The sequence below is a fragment of the Xyrauchen texanus genome, chromosome 4 (genome assembly GCF_025860055.1).
Source record: "Xyrauchen texanus isolate HMW12.3.18 chromosome 4, RBS_HiC_50CHRs, whole genome shotgun sequence".
NCBI classification, from domain to species: domain Eukaryota; kingdom Metazoa; phylum Chordata; class Actinopteri; order Cypriniformes; family Catostomidae; genus Xyrauchen; species Xyrauchen texanus.
The window spans coordinates 40,882,843-40,907,713 of record NC_068279.1 but is presented as its reverse complement, the minus strand read 5'-3'; the positions used below and the strand labels follow the sequence as shown (position 1 = coordinate 40,907,713).

At 37.7% G+C, this 24,871-nt stretch overlaps 1 protein-coding gene across 6 annotated transcripts in view; it reads left to right on the top strand.

Annotated features, from left to right (window-relative positions):
* The window catches only part of LOC127643319 (active breakpoint cluster region-related protein-like), a 212,727-nt gene that overhangs the window by 133,768 nt on the left and 54,088 nt on the right, over positions 1–24,871 (top strand). For all 6 annotated transcript variants that reach the window (XM_052126007.1, XM_052126008.1, XM_052126012.1 and 3 more), the window contains 5 exons: positions 823–898; positions 1,134–1,238; positions 7,986–8,060; positions 20,070–20,167; positions 20,289–20,420. In XM_052126007.1, coding sequence (XP_051981967.1) covers positions 823–898; positions 1,134–1,238; positions 7,986–8,060; positions 20,070–20,167; positions 20,289–20,420 — 486 coding nt within the window. The remainder of the gene's footprint in view (positions 1–822; positions 899–1,133; positions 1,239–7,985; positions 8,061–20,069; positions 20,168–20,288; positions 20,421–24,871) is intronic.

Genomic DNA, 24,871 nt, shown 5'->3' with positions numbered 1-24,871 from the left:
CATTAAATACGTATGAATGTATGACTAACATGAGATCCTTACCGATGACATTTATTAGCAGTGTGTTCCCAGGTATGGCAGGGTTTCATCTGTGTTTTAATTTTTGAACATTTGGTTATAAAAATGGTAATAAAAATAATTAAATAAGCATTTCAATGTATATCTTCTAAACCAGGAGTGTCAAACCCATGGCAAGGATGATTTGAGAAAAAAAAAATTGAAAAACAATTTATATATTATATTGGTATGATAATAGTCACAATTGTTTTTTTTTTTTTACTTCAGCAGGACAGATTTCTTTTGGTAAAATGTATTGTGTTGCATGTTAAAGCAGTAGGACCTTTTTTCATTACGTGAGGCATTCGGCAGTGCCAATCGTGCTTTCAACTGAAATTGGCTCTTTGGGTAACAAATATAGAGCAAAATATTTTGCATGCCTCATTTTGAATTTAGTTTTATTACAGTGTGTGAAGGTACAAAGAAAAACAAGGGGAAAAAATGACTTTTACAATTGTTTCCAAGTGTGCACTGAATTACTGATTCTAGAATTTGTTAGCTTGATATATGCCACACAAATTCTGCATTAGTACACCAACATTTAGTCCAATCCAGTCCATGATATAAAATGAGTTTCACACCCTGGTGCATATTGTAAACACAAATTGGTAACTGTCCACTAGGGGGGGACGTTGATTTTCTTTAACTCACTTTCACTCACGCTTTCTCGCTTTTGCTCACTTTTTCTCTCTCTCCTCTCTCTCTAACTCTCTCCCTCTCTCTCTCTCTCGCTCTCTCTCTCTCTCTCTCTCTCTCTCTCTCTAGAGCTACCTGTTCTTGCTGTCCTCAGATTATGAGAGGTCAGAATGGAGGGAAAGCATTCAAAAACTGCAGAAGAAAGGTTAGACGGTTCATACTGTGAACAGGACCACAGCTGTTATGTTTAATGTAGCTCTTAACACTACATCAAAGATGTATCGTAAACTCTCATTTAGGCTGATTATGTTTTAAAAGAATTGTCCTTAAACCGTACAATCTAGAGAATGTTGCACCTTTCTTTGATTATCCTCAAAGGTCAATACTGCATGTCTGGACCTCACTGTGTGTGTTTGTGTGTGTATGTGTGTGTTTTACAGACCTGCTGGTGTGTGTGTTGAGTTCTGTAGAGTTGCAGGTGTTAACCGGCTCCTGCTTCAAACTCAGAACTGTTCACAACATCCCCGTCACCAGCAATAAAGATGGTAAGAGATATGTTTGCATCATACCTCACAGCACATACTACAGTACACCAGACAATTGTCTGGGTCTCGTAAAATATATGTGGCATAGCTTGTTGATGAATGAATCTTGGTTCAGCTGCGCTACATTGCTAAAAGTTTGTGGACACTCGCTTTTAATGAACAGGTTGGCCCCTTTTTTTTATTCCAGGAAAGACCAATCTTAATGCTGCGTGCGGCATACAATGACATTCTAGATCATTGTGTGCTTCCAGCATTGTGGCAACAGTTTGGGAAGGGCCCTTTTTTGTTCCTCAAAACAAAGTGATGAAGTGATAGATCCCAGTCCTGTCCTGACCCCACTGAACACCTTTGGGATTAATTGGAACACTGACTGTGAACCAGACCTCATGCCTAACATCACTGATGTTCTTGTGTCTGAATGGGAGCAAATCGGACAGCCATGTTCCAAGATCTAGTGGAAAGCCTTCACAGAAGAGTGGAACCTGCTATAAAGTAGCAGCAAAGGGAGGACCACCTATTAATGCCCATGGTTTGAAATTGAAGGGTTAGTTCACACAAAATGTTTTTCTAAAGAACACAAAGATTTTTTTGAAGAATATCTCAGCTGTGTAGGTCCATACAATGCAAGTTAATGGTGACCACAACTTGGAGGCAGCATAAAAGTAGAATAAAGGCAGCATAAAAGTCATCCAAATGACACCAGTGTATCGTCAGAAGCTATATGATAGGTGTGAGGAAGAAACCGATAAATATTATAAATCTCCAATTTCACTTCCATATTTATTGGGCGATTCAAATTATTCGTGCATGTTGCCACATACTGGTCAGGGCTGGTCAAAGATAATTATATTAAAAAAGGACTTAAAAATGTATCTGTTTCTCACCGAACCTATTATTTCGCTTCTGAAGACATGGATTTAACCACCAGAGTCCGATGGATTACAATTATGCTGCCTTTATGTGCTTTTTGGAGCTTCAAAGTTCTGGCCACAATTAACTTGCATTGTATGGACCAACAGAGCTGAGATATTCTTTTGTTATTATTTGTAGATATTTGTTTGTGTTCTGCAGAAGAAAGTCACTCACATCTGGGATGGAATGAGGTTGAATAAATGATGAGAGAATTGTAATTTATGGGTGAATATGGGGTGGTTTTTGAGTGTTCACATACTTTTGGCCATTTACTGTTCATTTAGGGCTCATATGAAAATGCTGTATGAGTATGACACAATACAGTCTGCCATTCATATCTGTTTTCAGTTAAATGCCATTGTTCCTAATCACAATACATTTCCACACGCGCACACACGCATCTCTTTTTCTTTTTCTCTTTGTTTCTCTTTCATTCCATCCTAATTGTAGACTGCTTACAGTTACTAAATAATGTATTGATCAAATTTCCACTATTTTGAAATGACTCTGGCTCAACCAATCAGATTTTGCTGATGGGTCTCAAACAATATCAAATTATATAATTAGGACTTTAATAATGTGAAAAATTACTATTACAATTTGAAAAAAAATATTCAGAGCTTCTTAAACTACTTAAAAGAGTTCTCATCAAAAAATCCTCCACATGCTGCAATGACAGCTTTGCAGATCCTTGAAATTCCAGCTGTCAATTTGTCCAGATACTCTGGTGACATTTCACCCCACACTTCCTGTAGCACTTGCCATAGATGTGGCTGTCTTGTCGAGCTCTTCTCACGCACCTTACTGTCTATCTGATCCCACAAAACATCAATGGGATTAAGATCCATGACACATCTTTTCCAATTATCTGTTGTCCAATATCTTTGTTTCTTTGCCCACTTTAACCTTTTCTTTTTGTTTTCTGTTTCAAATGTGGCTTTTTCTTTGCAATTCTTCCCATAAGTCCTGCACCCCTGAGTCTTCTCTTTACTGTTGTACATGAAACTGGTGTTGAGCAGGTAGAATTCAATGAAGCTGTCAGCGGAGGACATGTGAGGCGTCTATTTCTCAAACTAGAGCCTCTGATGTACTGATCGCTCTTGTTTAGTTGTACATCTGGACTTCCACATCTCTTTCTGTCCTTGTTAGAGCCAGTTGCTCTTTTTCTTTGGAGACTGTAGTGTACACCTTTGTATGAAATCTTCTGTTTTTTGGCAGTTTCAAGCATTGTATAACCTCAAAACATTCCTCAAAACAATAATTGACTGACGAGTTTCTAGAGAAAGCTGTTTCTTTTTTGCCATTTTTACCTAATATTGACCTTAAGACATGCCAGTTTATTACATACTGTGGCAACTCAAAAACAAACACAAAGACAATGTTAAGCTTCATTTAATGAACCAAATATTTTTCAACTGTGTTTGATATAATGGCAAGTGATTTTCTAGAACCAAATTAGCAATTGATTACTCAAGAATAAGGTGTTGGAGTGATGGCTGCTGGAAATGGGGCCTGTCTAGGTTTGATCTTCACTTTTTTCAAATAGTGATGGTGCAGTGTTTTTACATCAGTAATGTCCTGACTGTACAGTGATCAGCTGAATGCCACTTTCCTTCCGAAACAGCAAAATCTGTACATAATTCCAAACATTTGGCCGACAGTGTGTGTGTGTGTGTGTGTGTGTGTGTGTGTGTGTGTGTGTGTGTGTGTGTGTGTGTGTGTGTGTATATATCTTTTGTAAGCTTTTTTTAAAGAGTGGTGGCTGGCAATATCTGGCTCAGGGGTCTTGCGTTTGAGTAAGCAGTCAGTGTTTAAGGTTTCCATGTCTGGTAAGTGACACGCATAGAGAGAACCCCACTTTGATCACCCCTAAACCCCACAACATCCCTCCTGCTACGAAATTTAAGATTTAGAGAATGAGGAGAAATAAGGAGCAGCTGGTGGAGGAATGTAACCACTGTTACATACCCTTGCATACAGTACATACCATCATGAACACCATGAATCTGCCCAACAACTGCCTCATGCCCAGTTTTTGGGTGAAGACTCCTTTTAAGAAAACAGACAGGCTTCATACTTGGATACAATCATGCCAGATGATTGAATTGAGCAAATATGGACCAGTGCTTGTTTCTTGGTAGAAATTGAGAAATGGGTTCAAACAAATGAATGAAATAAAAATACATCAGCAATTCTTCTTTCAACAGTATGGATTGTTCTATGCGGCCTTAAAAAATGTGTAAGATTAAAGCATTTTAGTAGACATGCTATTACAATAACACTGGATTTTGGCATCCCTTGATGCCTTAATTCCTCAAATGCTGCTTGAAGGCATAATTTCTTAGCTTGCAGACATAGCACCTACATGCACACACTCACAAACACCCTTCCCTGGTCAACAGTGCTTTGAGCTGACAAATCAGGCCTGTAGTGGGAGTTTGTATTCATTATGAGTGACACAGTGAGTGCATTTACATGCACGTTCTTAAACCAATTTTGCCTAAAGGGATAGTTCACCCCCAAATTAAAATTCTCTCATAATTTACTCATGCCATCACATATTTACTGTATATAACTTTCTTTCTTCTGCTGAACACAAATTAAGATTTTTAGAAACATATCTCAGTTCTGTTGGTCCGTTCAATGCAAGTGAATGGTGACCAGTACTTTAAATCTGCAAAAGTCAGCGTATCAAAATGTAATATGACTCCAGTGATTTAATCCATGTCTTCAGAAGTGATATAATAGGTGTGGGTGAGAAACAGATCAATATTGAAGTCTTTTTTTTTTTTCTATAAATGTCCACTTTTACTTCCACATTCCTCTTCTTTTGTTTTTTGGTCATTGGCATTCTTCATGCATATCGCCACTTACTTGTCAGAGCTGGTCAAAAGTGGAGATTTATGGTAAAAAAAATAAAAGACTAGAATATTGATCTTTTTCTAACCCACACTTATCATATCACTTCTAAATCATGGATTTATCCACTGGAGTCATGAATAATTTTATGCTATGTGATTTTTGGAGATTCAAAATTTGGCCACCAATATCTTGCATAGTAAGGACCTACAGAACTGAGATATTCTTCTAAAAATCTACATTTGTGTTCTGCAGAAAAAAAGAAATTCATTTAAAGTACATCTGGGATGGCATGAAGGTGAGTAAATGAATAGAGAATAAAAATGTTTGTGTGAACTATCCCTTTAATAACCCGACAACATCACTCTCAGATGGAGGGTAGAGTAATCAAAATATATTTGCCTCTGTTTTCCTGCACTAGTCTCATGCTGGCCGGGAAATCTTTAAGATTTAACCTGATCTGTGTGGTTTTTTGTCATTTAGAGACAACATTCCTGACATTTCCTGTCTTTATGTACAAGCTTATGATGGGAAATATTTGGCCTTATTCCATCTCTATGAAGTGTATTGTAGAGTTCAAGAGTATTCAATGGCCCCAAAAAGCACAATCACACTTTTAAAGCTAAATCTTTGTCAGTTTTTTAAGTATTAAAGATAAGATTCATAATAATTTTTTTAAATAATTATTAGACAACAGGTATACAGTAGATACTGTTCTAAATGAAGACAAAAATGTAAATGGACACTTTCAGGTTGTCAAACGTTAGTAGGACAACCTACTAACCCCCCACACACCCCACTATCGCTGTATCTATGAAGCTCAGTATTAGTTTCTTACATATGGACTGGATTATGATCACATCTCACAAACATATGCAGGTCTGTGATTGTTTACTCTCTCCCGTGTTGTTCTGATGAGCCAGTGAAGGTTCAAAGATCTGCTCAGCTTGTTCACTTCCTGCTAAATAAACGTAGAGAAAAGGAGACTGCAACTTGAGCACTGCCACCCACTGCTAGTGATATTGATATAATAAGCCACTTTGTGTATGCGCGCACGTGTGTGTGTGTGTGTGTGTGTGTGTGTGTGTGTGTGTGTGTCTGTGTGAGGTCGGTCAAGGCCACCCTGAAGTGATGGCTAGTGTTATGAGATGGTTATTGGAGGTCCCTTACGTGCATCAGGTTTTCTCTCAGGACCAGAGAATTGAATTCCCTAAGACAATGAATTGTTGCATTCTCTGGGGCTTACTAAACATATTATTTTTATGAATCACGTTTATAACCCACTTCACATGATGTTAAATGCTTTCAGCATGGATACCTAAATCATGATTTTAGTGAAGGCAGCTGTATGTGACACTGTTTTGATTTGCTCTGACATCTGCATTCTTTCCTTTAGCACGAATCACAGAGTCCTTCAAGATAAATGTCACAGCCTCTTGAGTTTGGCTAGCTACCTCTGCAAGCACTGATCTCATTTGTACCAATTGGAACTTGAGCAAGACAATAACATTCATATATATATATATATATATATATATATATATAGTATATTGGTCTTTAACTAGTCTAGATCAGACTGTATTGTCAGTTCCTTTTAAAATATTATAAATATATTATAATATTAATGTGTGATGCAAAGCAGGCATGATCAATAATCAATAGCATTATTATTATCGGCAGATGTCATATTTTGAATATGGCCAAATGTCGGTCTAGCCGATATATCGGTTTATGACTATATCAAGTTGTATTCTCAGTTTCTATCAACATTCTGCATCTGATTGTGATGCAGAATAGGCATGGTTATTGGCAAATGGTGAAAATCTCAAAATGACCAATTATCAGTCCTTAAATCAATCAAATATCTGGCCGATCTGTCATATCGGTCTGGCACTTGGCTATATTGTGAGTTTCTGTCAAAATTCTGTGTAATCTCGGCACGTGACGCCAAGCAGGCATGATTATTGGCAGATACGATGATGGCCAATGAAATGGCCAAATATCAGCAGATTATTGTTCTGGCTGATATATCGATTTAGAAGAACTTTAGACTAGGCTCTAAAGCCACATAAACTCAGTGTGCTATTCCATTTTGAAGTGGAAAATTTGAGTAGTGTGGTGAGCAGCAAAGCCTGATATGGATCTGGGCAGTCCAAATACATACAAAGATAACCGTGTAGCCTGATATTTATATCTAGACTAAGGTTTCCATCACCAGCACAGAAGTGGACCACACAGACAGGAGATAAGAAGTGTCCTCACTAACACACATATACTGACGCCAACTGTTCACATATTCGTCACTACACTCACTGATGAGGACAGAGAGGGAAGTAATGGTACTGGATACGTGAAGCACTTCCAGTGCTAAAAAGCAGCAGGTGTCTTCTCTCCCTTTAGGAATACTCTGATATTCTGTTCTCCATTCACACATTAAAATGTTCCTTAAAGGGCTCTGTACCAGCTCTTGGGTGGTCATGCTCATGTTTGCTTATAATTTTAGGAGTATGTATGTGTTTAAGCAGCATGTGGGTGACTGGAGGCTCTCATATGTGTCTTTTCAACTATAGAGCTGTTCAGTCATGACGTCAAATTGTAGGCCAAAGCGGAAGACTAATTTGCTATGGGTTCCCCCTGGAATTACCAGTGGACTTTTTGCAGATTTCAATGGTAAAATAGGACTTGCGGTTTAGTCCTTATGTAGCAACTTACCTTTAAAAGCACACAATGGCTTTAAGTACTGTATGAGGTATGACTGTGTGTAATTTATGTTGTAGAATTTTCTTTTTTGAAAACTGAAATTCTGAAACCCATTGGAAAAAGATAATTGTCTTCCGGTTAGGACAACAAGATGAACAGCTCTCTCAACAACGTTATCTGCTACTAATAAGAGTTAGGCACATCATAAAATCATTCTTTGCGCTTTCTCGCTCTCACACACACTTGCACTTACTGAGTGTTTCTTGTGTTTTCCAGATGAAGAATCTCCTGGTCTGAACGGCTTCCTGCATGTGATCGTCCATAAAGCCACAGGCTTCAAAGAATCAGCCAGTAAGTCAAAACATCTTGTGTATTTTACTCTCCTAAAGCAGAATGTGTGTATGTGCGTTTACATGTTTTTCTTCTTTTTAGAATATTGAAAACACATAATTCCTTCATAATGAATCTTCAATGTCTATTTAAAAATAATATCTTTGGTTTTTCAAGACAAAATGAAACAATACAACCATGGTATGAAATTAACTTTTTTGTCCACCAGCCTTAGGTTTGAATTGGGTTTGAATGCTCAATTTTACCAGCCACTTTTTCCACAAATTTACAAGTATACAGTACATTATATATATACTTCAACAATGTTATTTTTATTAGTATTATCTCAATAAAAATTTTGCAACATTAAAATCGAGAGACAAACTGTGCAGGACTGGAGCTTATTGAACAGAGTTGCACGTTCTAAACAGGATAGGGTGTCTCCTAGACACTAGAACTGCACGATTAATCGTTACAATATCGCGATCACGATTCAGACACCCACACTATGTACCAATCAGCCACAACATTAAAACCACCTGCCTAATATTGTGTAGGTCCCCCTTGTGCCTCCAAAACAGTGCCAACCCACATCTCAGAATAGAATTCTGAGATTATATTCTTCTCAACACAATTGTACAGAGTGGTTATCTGAGTTACTGTAGACTTTGTCTGTTCAAACCAGTCTGGCCATTCTCTGTTGACCTCTCTCATCAACCAGACATTTCCTGGCACCAACAATCATCCATGCGATTATCTAATCAGCCAATTGTGTGGCAGCAGTGTAGTGCATAAAATCATACAGATACGGGTCAGGAGCTTCAGTTAATGTTCACATCAACCATCATAATTGGGAAGAAATTATTGCTACTGTTACTGAAAGCAATATTTAATCTGTTCTTTATTTAATTACTTAATAATTACTTTAAAAGCTTGAAGCAATGATTACCAAAGAAACACTGAAGGTGTTTGGTTTTAAGCATATTTGCGTTTTCATTTACCAGTGCAACACCAAATTAACATTGAACTATTTATGAAGCTTTTTTTCCTCTCGTTTTGCCTTTTATTTTACTTCACTTTAGCAAATTAGAATACGATCGGGCTAAATCATTTTTTATGCACTTTGGTTTAACACTTTTTCCAGTGATAACACAGTGCTGTTTGATTTATAATGTATTAGTTGCTCCCTCTTGTGTATTTAGAACTTTTTGATATATACTGTATTTTTGATGGACACTTTCTACTTTTTGTCTATTCCATTCTTCAAATAGACTGAAGCAAGGTAATTTTGTCAGAAGCTTTATTCAATTACATTTTACTTTGTTAAGTAGCCTAATTCTCAGGTTTTGTAAATCACTGAAATAACAATTGTTTTCTTCAAAATCGTTAAATTTTAAGCTATAAATATTGTGATTCTCAATTCATCCAGAATTGTGCAGCTCTTCTTGACACTGTCTGATAACACTGGAAAAAGCCTCTGCTTGGGATAAAATAAGTCTGCATATCTCATCTTTTACATATTGTTTTTTTTTGTTTGTTTTTTAGCATGTTTGCAATTGACAATGATTAAAACATATATGACTTCACACTGCTCACAAAATGCAAATGATTAAACTCATTTCACAGTAAACCTCATGTTTAAATGTGAAATATTTTCTCCTATCCCAGCTTAAAGGAATTGTTTTTTCAAAAAAATATTTTACACGTCTTCGTTTCAAACTTTCATGGCGTTTCTTCTTTCGACTTTTTGCTGTTAAACAAAAAATTGCATATTTAAAAAACATGCTCATTTCCATTCAATGAAAGCATACTTTTAAAGCTCTAAAAATAAATAAATAAGAAAATAATGGAAAAGTTGCATGAACATAGCCTGAAGCTATATGATAACTTTGTTTGAGGAACAGACAAAATAGGAAATCGCAATTCACTTAATACCTCCCATTCACTGTTGGTCTCAAATCCCATTCAGACTTTTCACACATTCAGAATTAATTCATTGTGAAGACATCAAAGAACCAATGATGTTTGGCATCATTGATGTCAAACCAGGTGCAACGCATCTTCATTTAACAAATTTGAATATGTGCAAATAATATTTGAGAGCTACTAGTCTTTTTGTTGAAGCGCCCAATATTTCAACATCTGGCTCAACCAATGGCATGAGTTTTGTTCAAACAAGGACTTATGGGGTGCAGGGCGGTAGGAATGTTTGGGAAACTTCTTTGAAACCATCTTTATTTTTCCAATTCTGTTTGGTGCCCCTACGGAGGCTGAAATTACACACCTTTAACACTGTGCTTCAGTACTGTGGTGGCCATGGCAACTAGGTTATTAACGGTCTTAACTGTATCATTTGTAAAACATGTCCTTTTAGGTCTTTTATCCATAAATATTTGCATGTAAATGTACATTTGCTATGCCTCTGCTTTATGAGGTTGTAGCTAATCTAATATACTCAGATCACGTATGCGTACAGTTTGTTAACATGAATTTACATAGCTGGAGCATATGGCCAGCAGTCTCTGTGGATAAGCTTGAGTCTGAAAACAATCGGATATCTTTTAAAAAGCCCGACAGAGTTGCACAATATACATCCTTTCTTGAATAAAGACCACTGACTGATTCAAAAGAGCCATTGTTTGTAGAAGTGTTTGAGGTCTAGCGAATGGCTGCATTTTATGTTAGTTTGTCTCATGTAATTTGTCATGGAGTTTGTGGCTTTGTTGTCATCTTGTACGGTATGTGACAGAGTAAACATTTGTGTTGCATATGCAGATGTTGCTGTATGAATATCTGTTTATATTGGGATGCACATCCTGTCATAACCAGAGGAGGTTACTCGGTCGAAGACGGTGATTGAATTTACCTTTCAGTCTCTTATTAATGGCCTCCATGCACTCTGACAGGAATCACATCTAAATCCTCACTCTGGGCCATGAATGCAAACTGGGTCATTGACATTGGCTTCCCGATAAGAAGAGTTTGTGGGAGAAACTACTGACCCAGATTGCTAACCACAACTTTTCCTCTTTTTTTTTTACACTCACAGTAAATTGCCCTCTGCCAGTTTCTGATTCTGTTGTTTTCATGGGAGGATAATTTTATCAGTTGCATATGTATCGTCTTTCCTTTCCTTTCTCTGATCTAATCCAATCATCTCCTCATGCTACTCACATCTGTCAATTTTAGGAATTGTATTTGCCAATTTGGTCCTGCACAATGTGTAAAATACTGGATGCACTGTATCTCAGAATAAGAATTCTGGATTTAGTCTATTGGCTTTCAAAATTTAGGCCATGGAATTAGGGATCCGTGATTATTTTAAACTAGGGATGTGCATGGATAGTCGACATTCGGTTAACCGTTTGACGCTGCACTATTCGAATATCAAAATCACTATGTGGTTATTCTTCAATACAGGTCTGCAACCTGATGAGCTCGATGAGTTCCGGTTTCAGTCAGTTTTTCAAGTATTGGTCGAGTTCAGGGCTGTTCAAACATGCTTGTGTGTGCATCTGCGCTGTTTTTCTATTATGGATCAGTGATACTGATACTCGCTGGATAGGCATCTTTGACTGTTGCCCTGACAGAATTGATCTTTTTTACTTTCAACGCCTTGTGCAGAATCGCTGCATTTTTAAACACTGAGTAAAGTTAAAAAGACGTACATTTTTATTTACATTTACATTTATTCATTTGGCAGACGCTTTTATCCAAAGCGACTTACAAAAGAGGAAAAACATAAGCGAATCATCTTAAGGAGACAGTGGTACGAAAAGTGCCATACTACAAAGTTTCACTATCATCAGAATAGTATACAAAACAGATTTAAGTGCAACAGGAATTGTAATTTTTTTTTTTTTTAGTGACTGGTTAAGTGCTCTTGGAAAAGATGTGTTTTTAGCTGTTTTTTGAAGATAGAGAGTGAGTCAGCTTCACGGATTGAGTTGGGAAGGTCATTCCACCAACGTGGTATGATGAAACTGAAAGTCCGGGAAAGTGTTTTGGTGCCTCTTTGTTTTGGTACGACAAGGCAACATTCCTTAAAATGTTTCTAGGTATGCTGGAGCAGACCTAGTGACTGTTTTGTATGCCAGCATCAGGGCCTTGAATTTAGTACGTGCATGAACCGGCAGCCAGTGGAGAGAGACAAAGAGTGGTGTAACATGTGCTCTCTTAGGTTCATTAAAGACCAGACGTGCTGCTGCATTCTGGATCATTTGGAGAGGCCTAATAGCACATGCAGGAAGGCCTGCAATGAGAGCATTACAGTAGTCCAGTCTAGTTATGACAAGGGACTGAACGAGCAGTTGTGTGGCATGTACAGAGAGGAAAGGTCTTATCTTCCTGATATTGTAGAGTGTAAATCTACATGATCTTGCAGTCTTTGAGATGTGGTCTGTAAAATTAGCTCATCATCAATGGTTACCCCTAGATTTCTGACCGTTTTGGAAGGCGACACTGTAGTTGGACCCAGCTGCACAGTGATGTTGTGTTCAACAGCAGGGTTGGCTGGAAAGACAAGGAGTTCGTTCTTGGCTGGGTTAAGTTGCAGGTGGTGTTCCTTCATCCAGGCTGAGATGTCTTCCAGACAGGCAGTGATTCGAGCGATCACTGTGGTGTCGTTGGGCTGGAAAGTCAAGTAGAGTTGCATGTCATCAGCATAGCAGTGGTAAGAGAAACCATGTGAATGGATGATGGGTCATAATGACGTTGTGTATATGGAGAAGAGAAGTGGCCCAAGCACTGATCCCTGAGGTACCCCAGTAAGTAACTGATGTGGCTTGGATACCTCCCCTCTCCAGGCTACCTCGAAGGACCTATCTGAGAGATAGGAGTTGAACCAGCCAAGCACAGTTCCGGTGATGCTCAGTGAGGAGAGAGTGGAGAGTAGGATCTGATGGTTGACTGTGTCAAAGGCAGCAGAAAGGTCCATCAGAATCAGAACGGTCTCAGCGACTCCGTGACAGACAGCAGGGCAGTCACAGTGGAGTGTCCACTTTTTTTTATAAACGTATTTCGAAACAACTAGGTCGTGTTTCATTCGTTGTGCTGCATTCTGAATAAGAGTAGCCTGCTTTAAGTGACTGTTACACCACTAAACGTGATTTTGTGCTTGATAAATGGTTAGACAGTGTTTTTCACCTTTTGCTATGTGTGCATACTTAGTAGAATAATTTGACAATTCAATGTACAATGCCTTGCCAAAAAAAAAGTTGCATACTCGTTGGAGCACCCTTAGCTTTGATTACGCATGCATTCTTTGTGGAATTGTTTCGAAAAACTTTAAAACATTTATTTCCGTCCAAAGTTGCATTTATTTTTGGCAGAGGTCTTGTATTGATGACAGGAAATTTGAACCACTCTATAAAGTCTTCTCAAGCACATCCCAAAAACTTTCAGTGGGGTTAATCAGGATCTATGGTGGCCAATTCATGAGTGAAAATTATTCCTCATGCTCCCTGAACCACTCTTTCACAGTTTGAGTACAGTGAATCTTGACATTGTCATCCTGGTATTTGCCTGTGCCATCAGGGAAGAAAAAATCCATTTATGGGATAACCTGGTCATTGAGTATATTCAGGTAGTCAGCTGACATAATTTTATTGTAGCATAACGTTGCTGAGCCTAGATCTGACCAATTAACGCAACCCCAGATCATTTCACCACCTCCAGAGGCTTGTACAGTTGGCACTATGCATGACAGGTGCATCACTTCATGTGTTTCCCTTCTTACCCCGACACACCCATCGCTATGGACTCATCAGACAACTTGACCTTTTTCCATTGATCCACAGTTCAATCTTTATGCTCCCTAGCATATTGAAGTTGTTTTTTATGATTAGCCTCACTAACCAGTGGCTTTCTTGTGGCCACACAGCAGTTTAGTCCCAATACTGTAAGTTCTTGTCGCATCGTGTGTATGAAAATGCTCTTACTTTCACTATTAAACAGCCGTGAGTTCTACTGTTTTTTTTTTTTTTACGATGTGACTACAAGCATTTTAGTGATCTTGATCATGATCATTCAAGATTTTTTCCCGACCATTTTACTTTTGTGAAGCTAACGGTTGCTTGATACAGGCCAATAATTTGCCCCTTCTGAAATTCAGTTTTGTCTTTTCCACGACCACGGGATACATTTGGGGTTAAAATTATTTTTGCCAGCTGCAATATGCATATACAGTTAGTGACTGTGTGACAGGGTGGCGGGTGGGGCCTCTAATCAGGCTAATCAAGCCTCAGAGAGGGATAAAGGCCGACTGGAGGCTGCAGTGCGAGAGAGAGATTTACGGGCAGCTGTCCGACACCTTGTGTCTTTGTCTTTTTGGTTAAGTTTATAATTAAAATATTGTCAAGCCGGTTCTCACCTCCTTTCCCATTAATCCGTTTACAGACGGATTGATTATTTTTGTTTGACTTCAATGTGAGATTTTATCATTTGGTTTAGATTCATAGCTCACTGTGCACTTTATTTGTTGCTGTTTTGAGTCATGTTTGAGGAAATTCTTTTAAAATAAACGTTCTTTATTCCTGCATCACGACTCCAGATGAAAAACCGATTAATCATTTGTGAAACCTCACAGTTAACTGAATGTTAAAATGGTAACTGCACATTCCTATTGTAAACATGCATCTTTCATTCGACTTAATTACAAATATTTTAATTTTATTGTCAAAATATGTTTAAATCAGTGCTCAAAAATATTTAACCATGCCTTAAAATTATTAAATAAAAACTTTGCAGCCCCTTCCTGCCATGACGTAACTCTCTTATTCCACAAATGTGAGTCTTGCACTGTATATATATATATTTACAGTATATAGTAGAGAACAACCAGTGGATTTTGCCGGTACAATAACTATGGTGGGGGAAAAGGCCGATAACCGATTAATCAGGCCGATAGTTTTAAAAAATCGATTGTTTTGTTTTTTCTTATTGTAATTTTCTTTGTCTTGACTTATTGTCAAAGGCACAGATTTAAATGTTGTGTTTGTTGTGACGACAAAATGATCTGCAATGTATTACAATAGAATCACTATAAAGTAAACATTGTCATATGGGCCAATAAATATGAGCAGTAATTCATCAACAGTTCATCCATAGTAGATCACCAGCGATCTCTTGTCAATTGTCATTTGAGTCTTTTTTTTTTTTTATAACATTTGGAATTAAAAATCATGAATTAATTAACAATCAATTGTTGATTGTGACAGAGTATTGGTCCTGTTACAATATTGTATATGTAAACATTCATCAAATGAAGATTTTTGTAGCTTATATATTCACCAGGTGATCGATTTTGGCCATTGAGGAACTAAAAAAAACAATCGGCCACTATCTGCATTGATTTTTGCAGAAAACAGATTTTAAAATACAACAATCAGCACCAATTAATCAGTAAAACCAATATATCAGTCGAGCTCTAGTATATGGTGTTTAACACTGTACAGTATATTAAATATATATAATATAAGATGTAAGCATAATAATAAGCTTAAGTTACTGAAATGTAAATATAACAACTAAATATAACTGCTTGATTCTGGTATTAATTCCTTACTGGTAAAAGAATGCCAAACTCATTTGTAGTGTGGATGGACCAGCTGCCATATGGTTTTCGTCGACTCATCACCATCCCATTTCATTGGAGAACATCAACCAGAGAATTTGGTGCCTCCCCCTTATAACAACACTTCCCTTCTGCAATTGTGTGGGACAAGCAACCATTAACATTTGGGTCAAATGTAATGTTACACTCTTTGTATAAGCACTGTTTGTCTCTGGTTATTGTCTTAAAAATGCTAAACCTATAAGTTTTATGTTTTATAAGCTATTTATTCATCACTTTTTTTATTGGGAATTCTTTTCAACACAAGCTCTCTTTGAAGTTTCTCAAACGTGTGTTTCAGAGCTACAGTACTTCAACATTTTACAACACAAACCTCACATGGAGTCAGCAGCATGCTCAGAGTAATGACAGTGCACTATATCAGTCTTTATGAACCCACAAAAGGCCTTCTATTCTGTCTGAAACATTTTGAAAACATAAATTTACACTGAATGGTCACTATCCACAAACCTGGTCTCCTTCCCTCGCCGTTCTGTTCCACTCAGTGTCCTGATTCATGCAGGATATTTATGTTTTTATAAATACAGTTCATTTTCTTTGAAGAACTGGGTTTCTGTGCCTGGTACTGCTAAAAACTCAAGCCTCCTCTGACCATGAGGAAAGATATAGCTGGCCTTATTTCATGTTTTAGTATTGAGAGCGAGCACAGAAGGGCTGCAGGAAATGGGACAAACATTGAGAAATCATGATGGAACTGTTTTGAGGACAGGTCTACTGAATGGGACAGGACGCGTTTGGTTAGAGTTCTTCTCAATATATCTTTTAAATGGGTTAAGGAGTGGGAGGTTTAAGCAGGTCTGTCTTTCTCACATCTTTTAAAATAATGGGTATACAGTGTATTTGTACACTTGAGTTACACAAATAGATGCAAAATATTAAACCAAGAGGAACTGTAAATAAATCATGCTAGTGATGTAACTAGGTGTAATTCCAAGGAGGAATCCACACAAATGTTTTGTTCTGGGACCCCTAAGATTCTAGTTAAGACACTGGCTGAAACCTTTTCTCAGAACTAGATGTATGACTTCAGTTCCACTCAAATGCTCTTGAAGTTTTTGTTAATCACTTAAACTATAGACATAACAACCAGAAAGTGTCCAATTACTTTTTGTCTTAAGTTTGAACTGTATATAAATATTTATATATATTGTTTATTTATATTGTCGCTGTCTGATGACAAGCACTGTAACGAGGTTCAATGGAAAGGAGGAAGCGAGAACCGGCTTAACAATATAAATAATAGTTTAATAACAAACTTAAACAAAAAGACAAACACACTCTTTCTCTGGAACTGCCGCCTCCGGTCACATTTATCCCTCTCAAGGGGCCGGATGTGCAGCATCACAACCCAGCCCCGCCCTCCTCCCTGCCTCAAGCACATATCTCCAAATAATTAATTATTCAAGAGCATGGAAAAACTATTTTTCTCATAAACAATTTTACACAATGAATCGAAAATAACATGATTAGTCATCTTTAGCACCATAAATAGAATTTTGTCATTACACATCTGTTAGTGAACTGTTCTATATTTGAATTGGACATGGATCTTTGTTCTTATCATGGGTTCCACTGGCGCATGTTCAGTTACAGATTAAAGTCTAAACTTTCGTGTTCCAAGAACTCAGATGGTAGGTTATTGATTGCTAGAGAATTTATTTTTGGATATAATCTGATCTTTCATTTGTGGACAGTTCGGTTTCGAGATGCGTTTTCCGGGTCCAACGCATACATTTCCTGTCAGAATTAGCTTTCACCTGTAGTTTCGCGAAGATGGAAATCTGGCAACAGTACATGGCTGGTATAGTCTACTTTTTAAAGTGGCCTGACATTGTGCCTACATGAATGGCTTTGGTTATCGGGGAAATCACACAGCCAGCGTGATGTAGACAGTCTCTTCTCTACACTTCAGCTGGACAGCTGAGGTAAAGTAGTTGACGCTCTTCAAAACATAAGGGCGGGACATACGCGATTTTGATGAACACTTTCCAATGGAGGCCAATGGAGATACTTGTTAAACAGCCTGATTAAACATCTTTTAATTGGTCATTTTGATGCACAATTCAAACAGTAGGAAGAGGTCATTCAGTCTATGGTAAAAAGTCAAAATTGCCAAAAGTGGAGATACATGTTTTTCATCAGACAGTGAGGATATACTGTATATACTATATACACTGATCAGACACAACATTAAAACCACCTGCTTAATATTGTGTTGGTCCCCTTGTGCTGTCAAAACAGCACCAACCCGCATCACAGAACAGCATTCTGAGAATATATTCTTCTTACCACAATTGTACAGAGCGGTTATCTGAGGGGCCATTTACACGGCAACGTTTTCAACTAAAAACTGAAAACTTTTTATGCTTTTTGGCTGTTCGTTTACACAACAATGCCATTTTGGGGCCTAAAAGCGCAAACATTTGACCGATGATGTCATGTGCACGCGTATTATGTGTTCAGTCTATTGGCATGCGCGCGAGACATTCAAAACTACAATGGCGGACTACAGGACTTTGTTTATGCTGCTCAAGAATTTGAGACCTACCCCTCTTTTATTAACATTTACATTACAGATGAGGCTGTCAATTACCATTGGCCTAGTTGACTGTATTCTTATGTTAAACCTGCGTTCACAAACCCCACAATGTGTTTCAAAGCTGACCACTCTTGTGTGACAACACCTCCTTGCTGAATGCACATCACGTCAATTCTGTCAAGAAAACATACCATGGGTTGGAGAGGTCAGAGGTCACAGTTTGTTGTAATCCATCAAATTGTCAGAAGGCCTCACCCACTATAGCAATGTGATAAAGTTCAATTGCAATGAGAGAAGTGTGTTTGAACGTGAGCCATGTTGCTGCCAGTGTTGTAAGATACAAAAGGGCAGATGGATTAGACAAAAGCTCTTGCTATGTGTGTGTACTGTATACAGGGTGTAAGAACCCTTTCTACCACTTTATTCTGTGTCAGTATTGACTGATATAGATGTATTTGATAAACTGCCATGCCGAGGGGGAAAATCTTTCAAGGTTTTAAGTGCTGACACCACGTTGTCTACACAGTGAAGCATTCAATAATGAGCTAGAGGAACACTATTCCTTGTTTAATAAACACAAAGGAATTCATCAAAAGGAATTTTTCAACTTTCTCAAATTCTACTATTGCTTTAATTTCTTAAAGGGATGTTTTGTGTTCAATGCAAGTTAAGCTCAATAAACTCATTGTATGACAAAATGTTAATAAGGTCAAAAATAATTTCAGCTCATCCCTCTCTTTTTTCTTTTTTAAAAAGAGTAAATCATGGTTACAGAAAACACTTACAATGGAAGTGAATGGGGCCAGTCTATAAGGGCTAAAATACACACCATTTTAAAAGTATAGTCACAAGACGTAGACATTATATGTGTAAATTACATCCAATATTGCAACTTTGTTGTCATGACAACAAAACACTTTAATACTTGTACTGGATGTAACTTTACAGGAAAAATGCTTGTGTGTGATTTATTTTTTTTTTTCACAATAAAATCATGTTAATGTGTAATTTTTGTGTCTTTTGGCTATACATTTGAAGCAATGTTTATTTTAATGTACTGTATATGCACTGGCCCCATATACTTCCATTGTAAGCACTTTACTGTAACCACTTTTCTAAATTAAGGAGAGGTAAGGTTATCAACATTATTCCACAAATGTTGCTGATGGATCATAGCATATATCGAACACTTAATATTCCTTTGACATGCTATTAAACATAAGCTATGAGAGGATATACATTACAGCAATTTTACCACAGGTAAGGGGTGTGCTTAAGAATGTTTTTAGTGCATAAAACCCCCTTAACTGTTGTAAAAATCACTGTAGCACAAGGCTTTTGGACTTTTTGTCAGGCTAGACAGCATGTTTAATTTTAAGCTAATGAAAACAAGGCTTTGAGTGTCGGTTTAACAGTTTTTACTGCCATTTTTCGTCCACTGGAAATTTGACGATTGAGTACAACATTACACACAATAGTACAACCAAATGAATGGACTGAAGGCTGTATGTCACAGCCTTGTTTTCATTTGTGTCAAATTAGATATGTCATCTTCCCTGATCCACTGCTTTTACTATATAAAATATCAGCTATGGTAAATAAATATATTTATGGATATTAATAGTACTCAGGATAAACAATTCTTCCGCCATTTGGTTCATAAGCGTACCTGTTGGCTGTTAATGGTTGCCAAACAATGTAGCAACTTGGAACATTCATATAGATCTGATGTGTGGTTTTTATTTTTTTACAATGGCTTTGAATGCTGGTCATCCAATCAGATTTTTGTTTCAAAACTATCCATTTTATGCATATATGTCTGCACATCTGATGAAAACATTGTGTATTGTCTCTGTAGGTCTGTACTGTACGTTAGAGGTGGACTCTTTTGGTTACTTCGTCAGTAAAGCCAAAACCCGCGTGTTCAGAGACACAACCGAACCACAGTGGAACGAGGTGAGTGAATGAAGTTTGTCAATTATTTAAACAATGACATTTACACATCCTAAAAAAAAAATAGTCACCTGACCAATCAGGCTAACATGTATCTGTGATGAATCAATTTCTCGTCCATCAGGAGTTTGAGATTGAGCTGGAGGGCTCTCAGTGTCTGCGAGTTCTGTGCTACGAGAAGTGTTACGACAAATCAAAACTCAATAAGGATGATAACGAGATTGTGGACAAGATCATGGGCAAGGGCCAAGTACAGGTAGGACAAACAACAGCATTTTATCCCATCCAAAAACAGCTAGTGCTCAGTGGACCCCAACAGACTGTTTCAAAGCAGAAAAGATCCGGCTTAAATACCGGCGGTTTTCTGATGCAACTCATTTTATTGTGGTCTGGTTTGTGTGTGTGCTCAGCAGATGGTGTATTTTTGATATAGGCAGCTTTACTGCCTGAGAACCCGAGGCTCACTTTGCTTTCTCCTTACTTACGTGGGTAATGCCCCAATTAAATTTAAGAGTGTTTGTGTGTGCTGAGAAGGGAGTGTGCACGTGTGTTTTGTGGTGCTTTTGTAGACGTTTGAAACAGTTATCAGGCCTGGCATCAGCATGCGTGTCCTGTTCTTTCAAATTCCCTTTCAGGAAAAATATTCGAACAGACACACATGATTGTAAACATGCCCTCTTTTTTATTTTACTATAGTAAATTCCTCATTGATCTTATATTGTGGTGGCAGCATGTTATGTTAGCAGCTAATGTGACTCTTCTACTGTCATTATCAATACATCAGTCTTGTTTCGCTAAGCTCTATGCTTAAACCTCATGTCAAATTGTTATTGCAAGCGTGTCCTTGTGTTCTTTTAAATCTGGGCAAGCTCATGGGGGTATAAAAGGAGGTGGATTTAATTGCAGTGGAGTAGGGCTGGGCGATAAAATGATATCGATATATATCACGATAAAGAAATTCCACGATAAGCTTTTGAGGAATTTTCAATATTTACTGTGTGTCGCTAAAACACAAGCAGTTCGGCTTTCTCAGGCTACGTTTCCACTGGGGCGGACGAAATCCGCTCACAACGCTAGGCGAGAGCTTGCTCCGCACCCCTGCCAATCCTACGATCCACCTTGCGAGCATGTCGCTCTGCTTTCATAGGAATCAATTGAAAACACTCTCAGCTTTGCTCACGACATGACAGTGGTAACGTAGGGTCAGACTGGAATAACTTGCTAATGCTAGCTGCCTTGCTAACAATTAGGTTACGTCGGACGCCGGATTGTTTCCATCCGCACCAGAAGACAATGGTTGCGCCCTCTCATCGTCTGTAGTGAAGAGCGTGACAGAACAACAGTGATGTGGACAACAGCTCTGATCTTTCTGCGCTGTAATCTTGAATATTGTTCTCTAGCAACAAACATGCATCATTTCTGCCCTGTCCCGCTCCGTACGCGTTGCCTCTTTTACGTGCAGTACACACACACATTGCCACCACATACAAAAGGACTTATATTTTTTTAATTATGGAATAAAGATGTTGTAAGATGTTTTATACCTGTGTGAGTGCAGTCAAAAACTGAAGCTCATTCCTCATAACAGAGAGGAGAAAAAAAAGGAAATTATCAACATTGGCCTTGTTCTGCATAATTACAATGTACTGTAGATGAATACAATGTTACAAATATTATGTACAAATATTAGGAGTTTGAGGCATTTCTAAAAATTGTAGGCCAATGTGTTAAAGCAATTATCTTTTGCAGAAGGTTTTTTCACAAATGGTATGTACATAGCTGTGGTTTAGGGACAGAAGAGTTCCCCAAAAGTCAACTAAACCTGTCAACTCCCTTTGAGGCCATTCTGAACATTCTCAGTTGAAAAATGTATTAATAAATAAAGCAAATGCTCTTTTTCCTTTAGGTACAGGGATAGGATGTGGGCTAAAGTTAGTCTTTAGTAATTATAATTGGCAGTTATAATTATAATTTAATTATAATTATAATTATAATTAAAGAACACTTTAAAAAATTTAATTGCATTTAACCTGGCTTATTTCTTTTTCTTTTCTTTTTTTTTTTTGTGTCACAAATACTATAAAATGCAAATAACATTGCATCTACATGAAAACACATGTTAGACTAACAATATTCCCCAAATGTTGTCCAAACTAGCCTAACATAGTTGTCTGAACAGTTGCATATTAAACGATGTTGCTGATTTGCAAGTTCCCAGCATGCATTGCAACATATATAAATGATCTATTATAGGCTTATTATGTGCGGTTTGCTGACTTAATTTATGCTGTTAGTCAATTGTTGTGTGGTGATGTTAGGAGCTCACCTTTTAACTTAATGAGGTTTGTTGATTGTCACCATTATTGAGGTTTGCGTGTTAAGGAATTGAGGTCTATTGTGTGTCTAGCAATGTCAAACAGTTGTACGTACTGCCTTGCCTTGCAAGACATTCCTCTCTTCAGAGGCAAAGATTGCAGATAACTTCATGTAAAAGTAATTCATATGTTGAGAAAATGAGAGTTCTCATATTGTGAATTGATAGTTGGCTAGTTCTCTGGGAGTTCTCTCAGCAAGAATTTAGTTAACAAACAAATTTACATCGACTAAACAAAGCAATGTTACTGAGGACAATTATTAAGATAGTTGTTGAGAGAATTAAAAAATCTTACAGCATCATGTTGCCTTGATTTTTTTGTGCAACAATAAAAAAAATGTTTTTACAGTGAAGTGTGGTATTTTCCTTTTTAGTAAAGTGTGTATGTGCGTCATAGAAAACACAACGATATTTCCTGGTAACAGAACCCAAGTCAAGTTCCTCTTTAAAGTGAGAAGGGCACAACCACTCATTAAGGTATGCTTTACAAACAACCCTCAGTATGTATGACCATATGGCCCACTTTCTTTCTATCTTATGGTTTAAAGTATATTTTTTAAAGCTTGACCTTGGTTTGCTTGGCCTTCTAGTTAATACCTTCCTTCCTGATCAGGAAGGCATGCCACTTCTGATAGAAAAGTCACTCTTTTCCCTGTATGTGAGAGGCTTTGTTTGTATTTACAGTAGGTGAGTTTGTATAAAGGAGATGTGTGATTTGGTGGTGAGAGGAGAGCTTGTGTTCACAGGTTAAAACTGGAACTGATTTAGATTCACTGGCACATCAATTTCTCAGGCTGTTTGTTCTGTGATGCTTGACTCAATGTAATACCATAAACTGTATGATAATATATATATATTAAAAAAATGATTTTTCATTCTAGGATAGACACATATGCTCCATTTGTTTGTTTAATTGACTTGGACCACTTTACATGACTTCTGTGTGTGCAGTCACGTTGTTGTTGAAGATGATAATCCATGCTGTAGAAATAATGATGGTGCACCCACAGATGAGAGTGGTAATGAGTGTAGAGTGGGCCTCTCTTCACTGCTGTAGAAGTGCTGGAAATACAGATCACTCAGAGAGAATGATGACTTCATCTGGTTTAATTAGAAAAAGCCATATTGCACCTGTCTGCTGGCCCTCTATAAACCTCATCAGATCCCTCTAATGTGATAATGGATGTGTGCTCATACAGCTGCTACAAAGAAACGTGTGTGTGTGTGTGTGTGTGTGTGTGTGTTTGAGGATGTAATTAGGAATGTGAGTGTGTTGAAATGAAACATACCTCCTCTGTATATGGATTCTGTTATAGGAATGTTTGCACTCACTAACAAAAAAGTACCAAAATGAATCATATGACTATAACATGCACCATGATAATGCTAATTCTGTTTGTTTGTTTGTCTGTCTGTCTGTCTATTATCCGTCCATCCGTCTGTTTGCCCGTCTGTCTACTATCCGTCTGTCCATCCGTCATCCATCCATCCATCCATCATCTCTTCTATCAATCCATCCGTCTGTCCGTCTGTCCATCCATCCATCATTTTTCTTCACCCTTTTTCTTTTTGCATGCATGCAAGCATTACCTTTTACATGCAGTTTATGAACCAGCGGTAAATTAGCATTTTCTCCACATGTACTTGAAATGGGTTCAGGATGGACAAGGATGAGGCGGGAACTGGCAGAACAGTCAACATAACTTTACGGAACTGATCTTAAAACTGCATAAAATAAACACAAACACACAGCGACCGCGTCTCTCTCTCTTGAACTGGCGTCTCCGGCTCCCCTTTATCTCTCTCCCCCACTGGTTACGATACTCATGGACCCTCATGACCTTGCGTGCCCTCCTCCACAGTACTGTAGCTCACTGGATATATTTGTGTAAGAAAGACTTCCTACTTCAGACTTTATTCATCATTGAGTTGGCCTTAAATAAAAGGAAAGGAATGAAAAGGGAGGCAGAATGGCAGGCAGAGATGGGAATGGATTGTGTTCGTACAGATATCTTACTGATCTGATTTCTGATCACCAATATATTTTTATTTTATTTATTTATTTATTTATTTTGCGTTGGTGAGTATCTGATCCTGAATTTCTATTTGAATTTTGCCCCCTGAGCATCTTGTTTTCTTAACTGATCTTGCTGAGTTGGAAGGAGCCCAAATGTTTCCTTTCCCTCCCTGGAGAGATCCTGATTTATTTAACAACTTTCTGGCACCTTCATGTAAAAATCCTTAAATGGTCACATTGTAGCTGCTCTCTTCTGCTTTTAATATACCCAGTTTCTACAGTCATGTTTTATAGGGAGATGGGAAAGCTTATATTC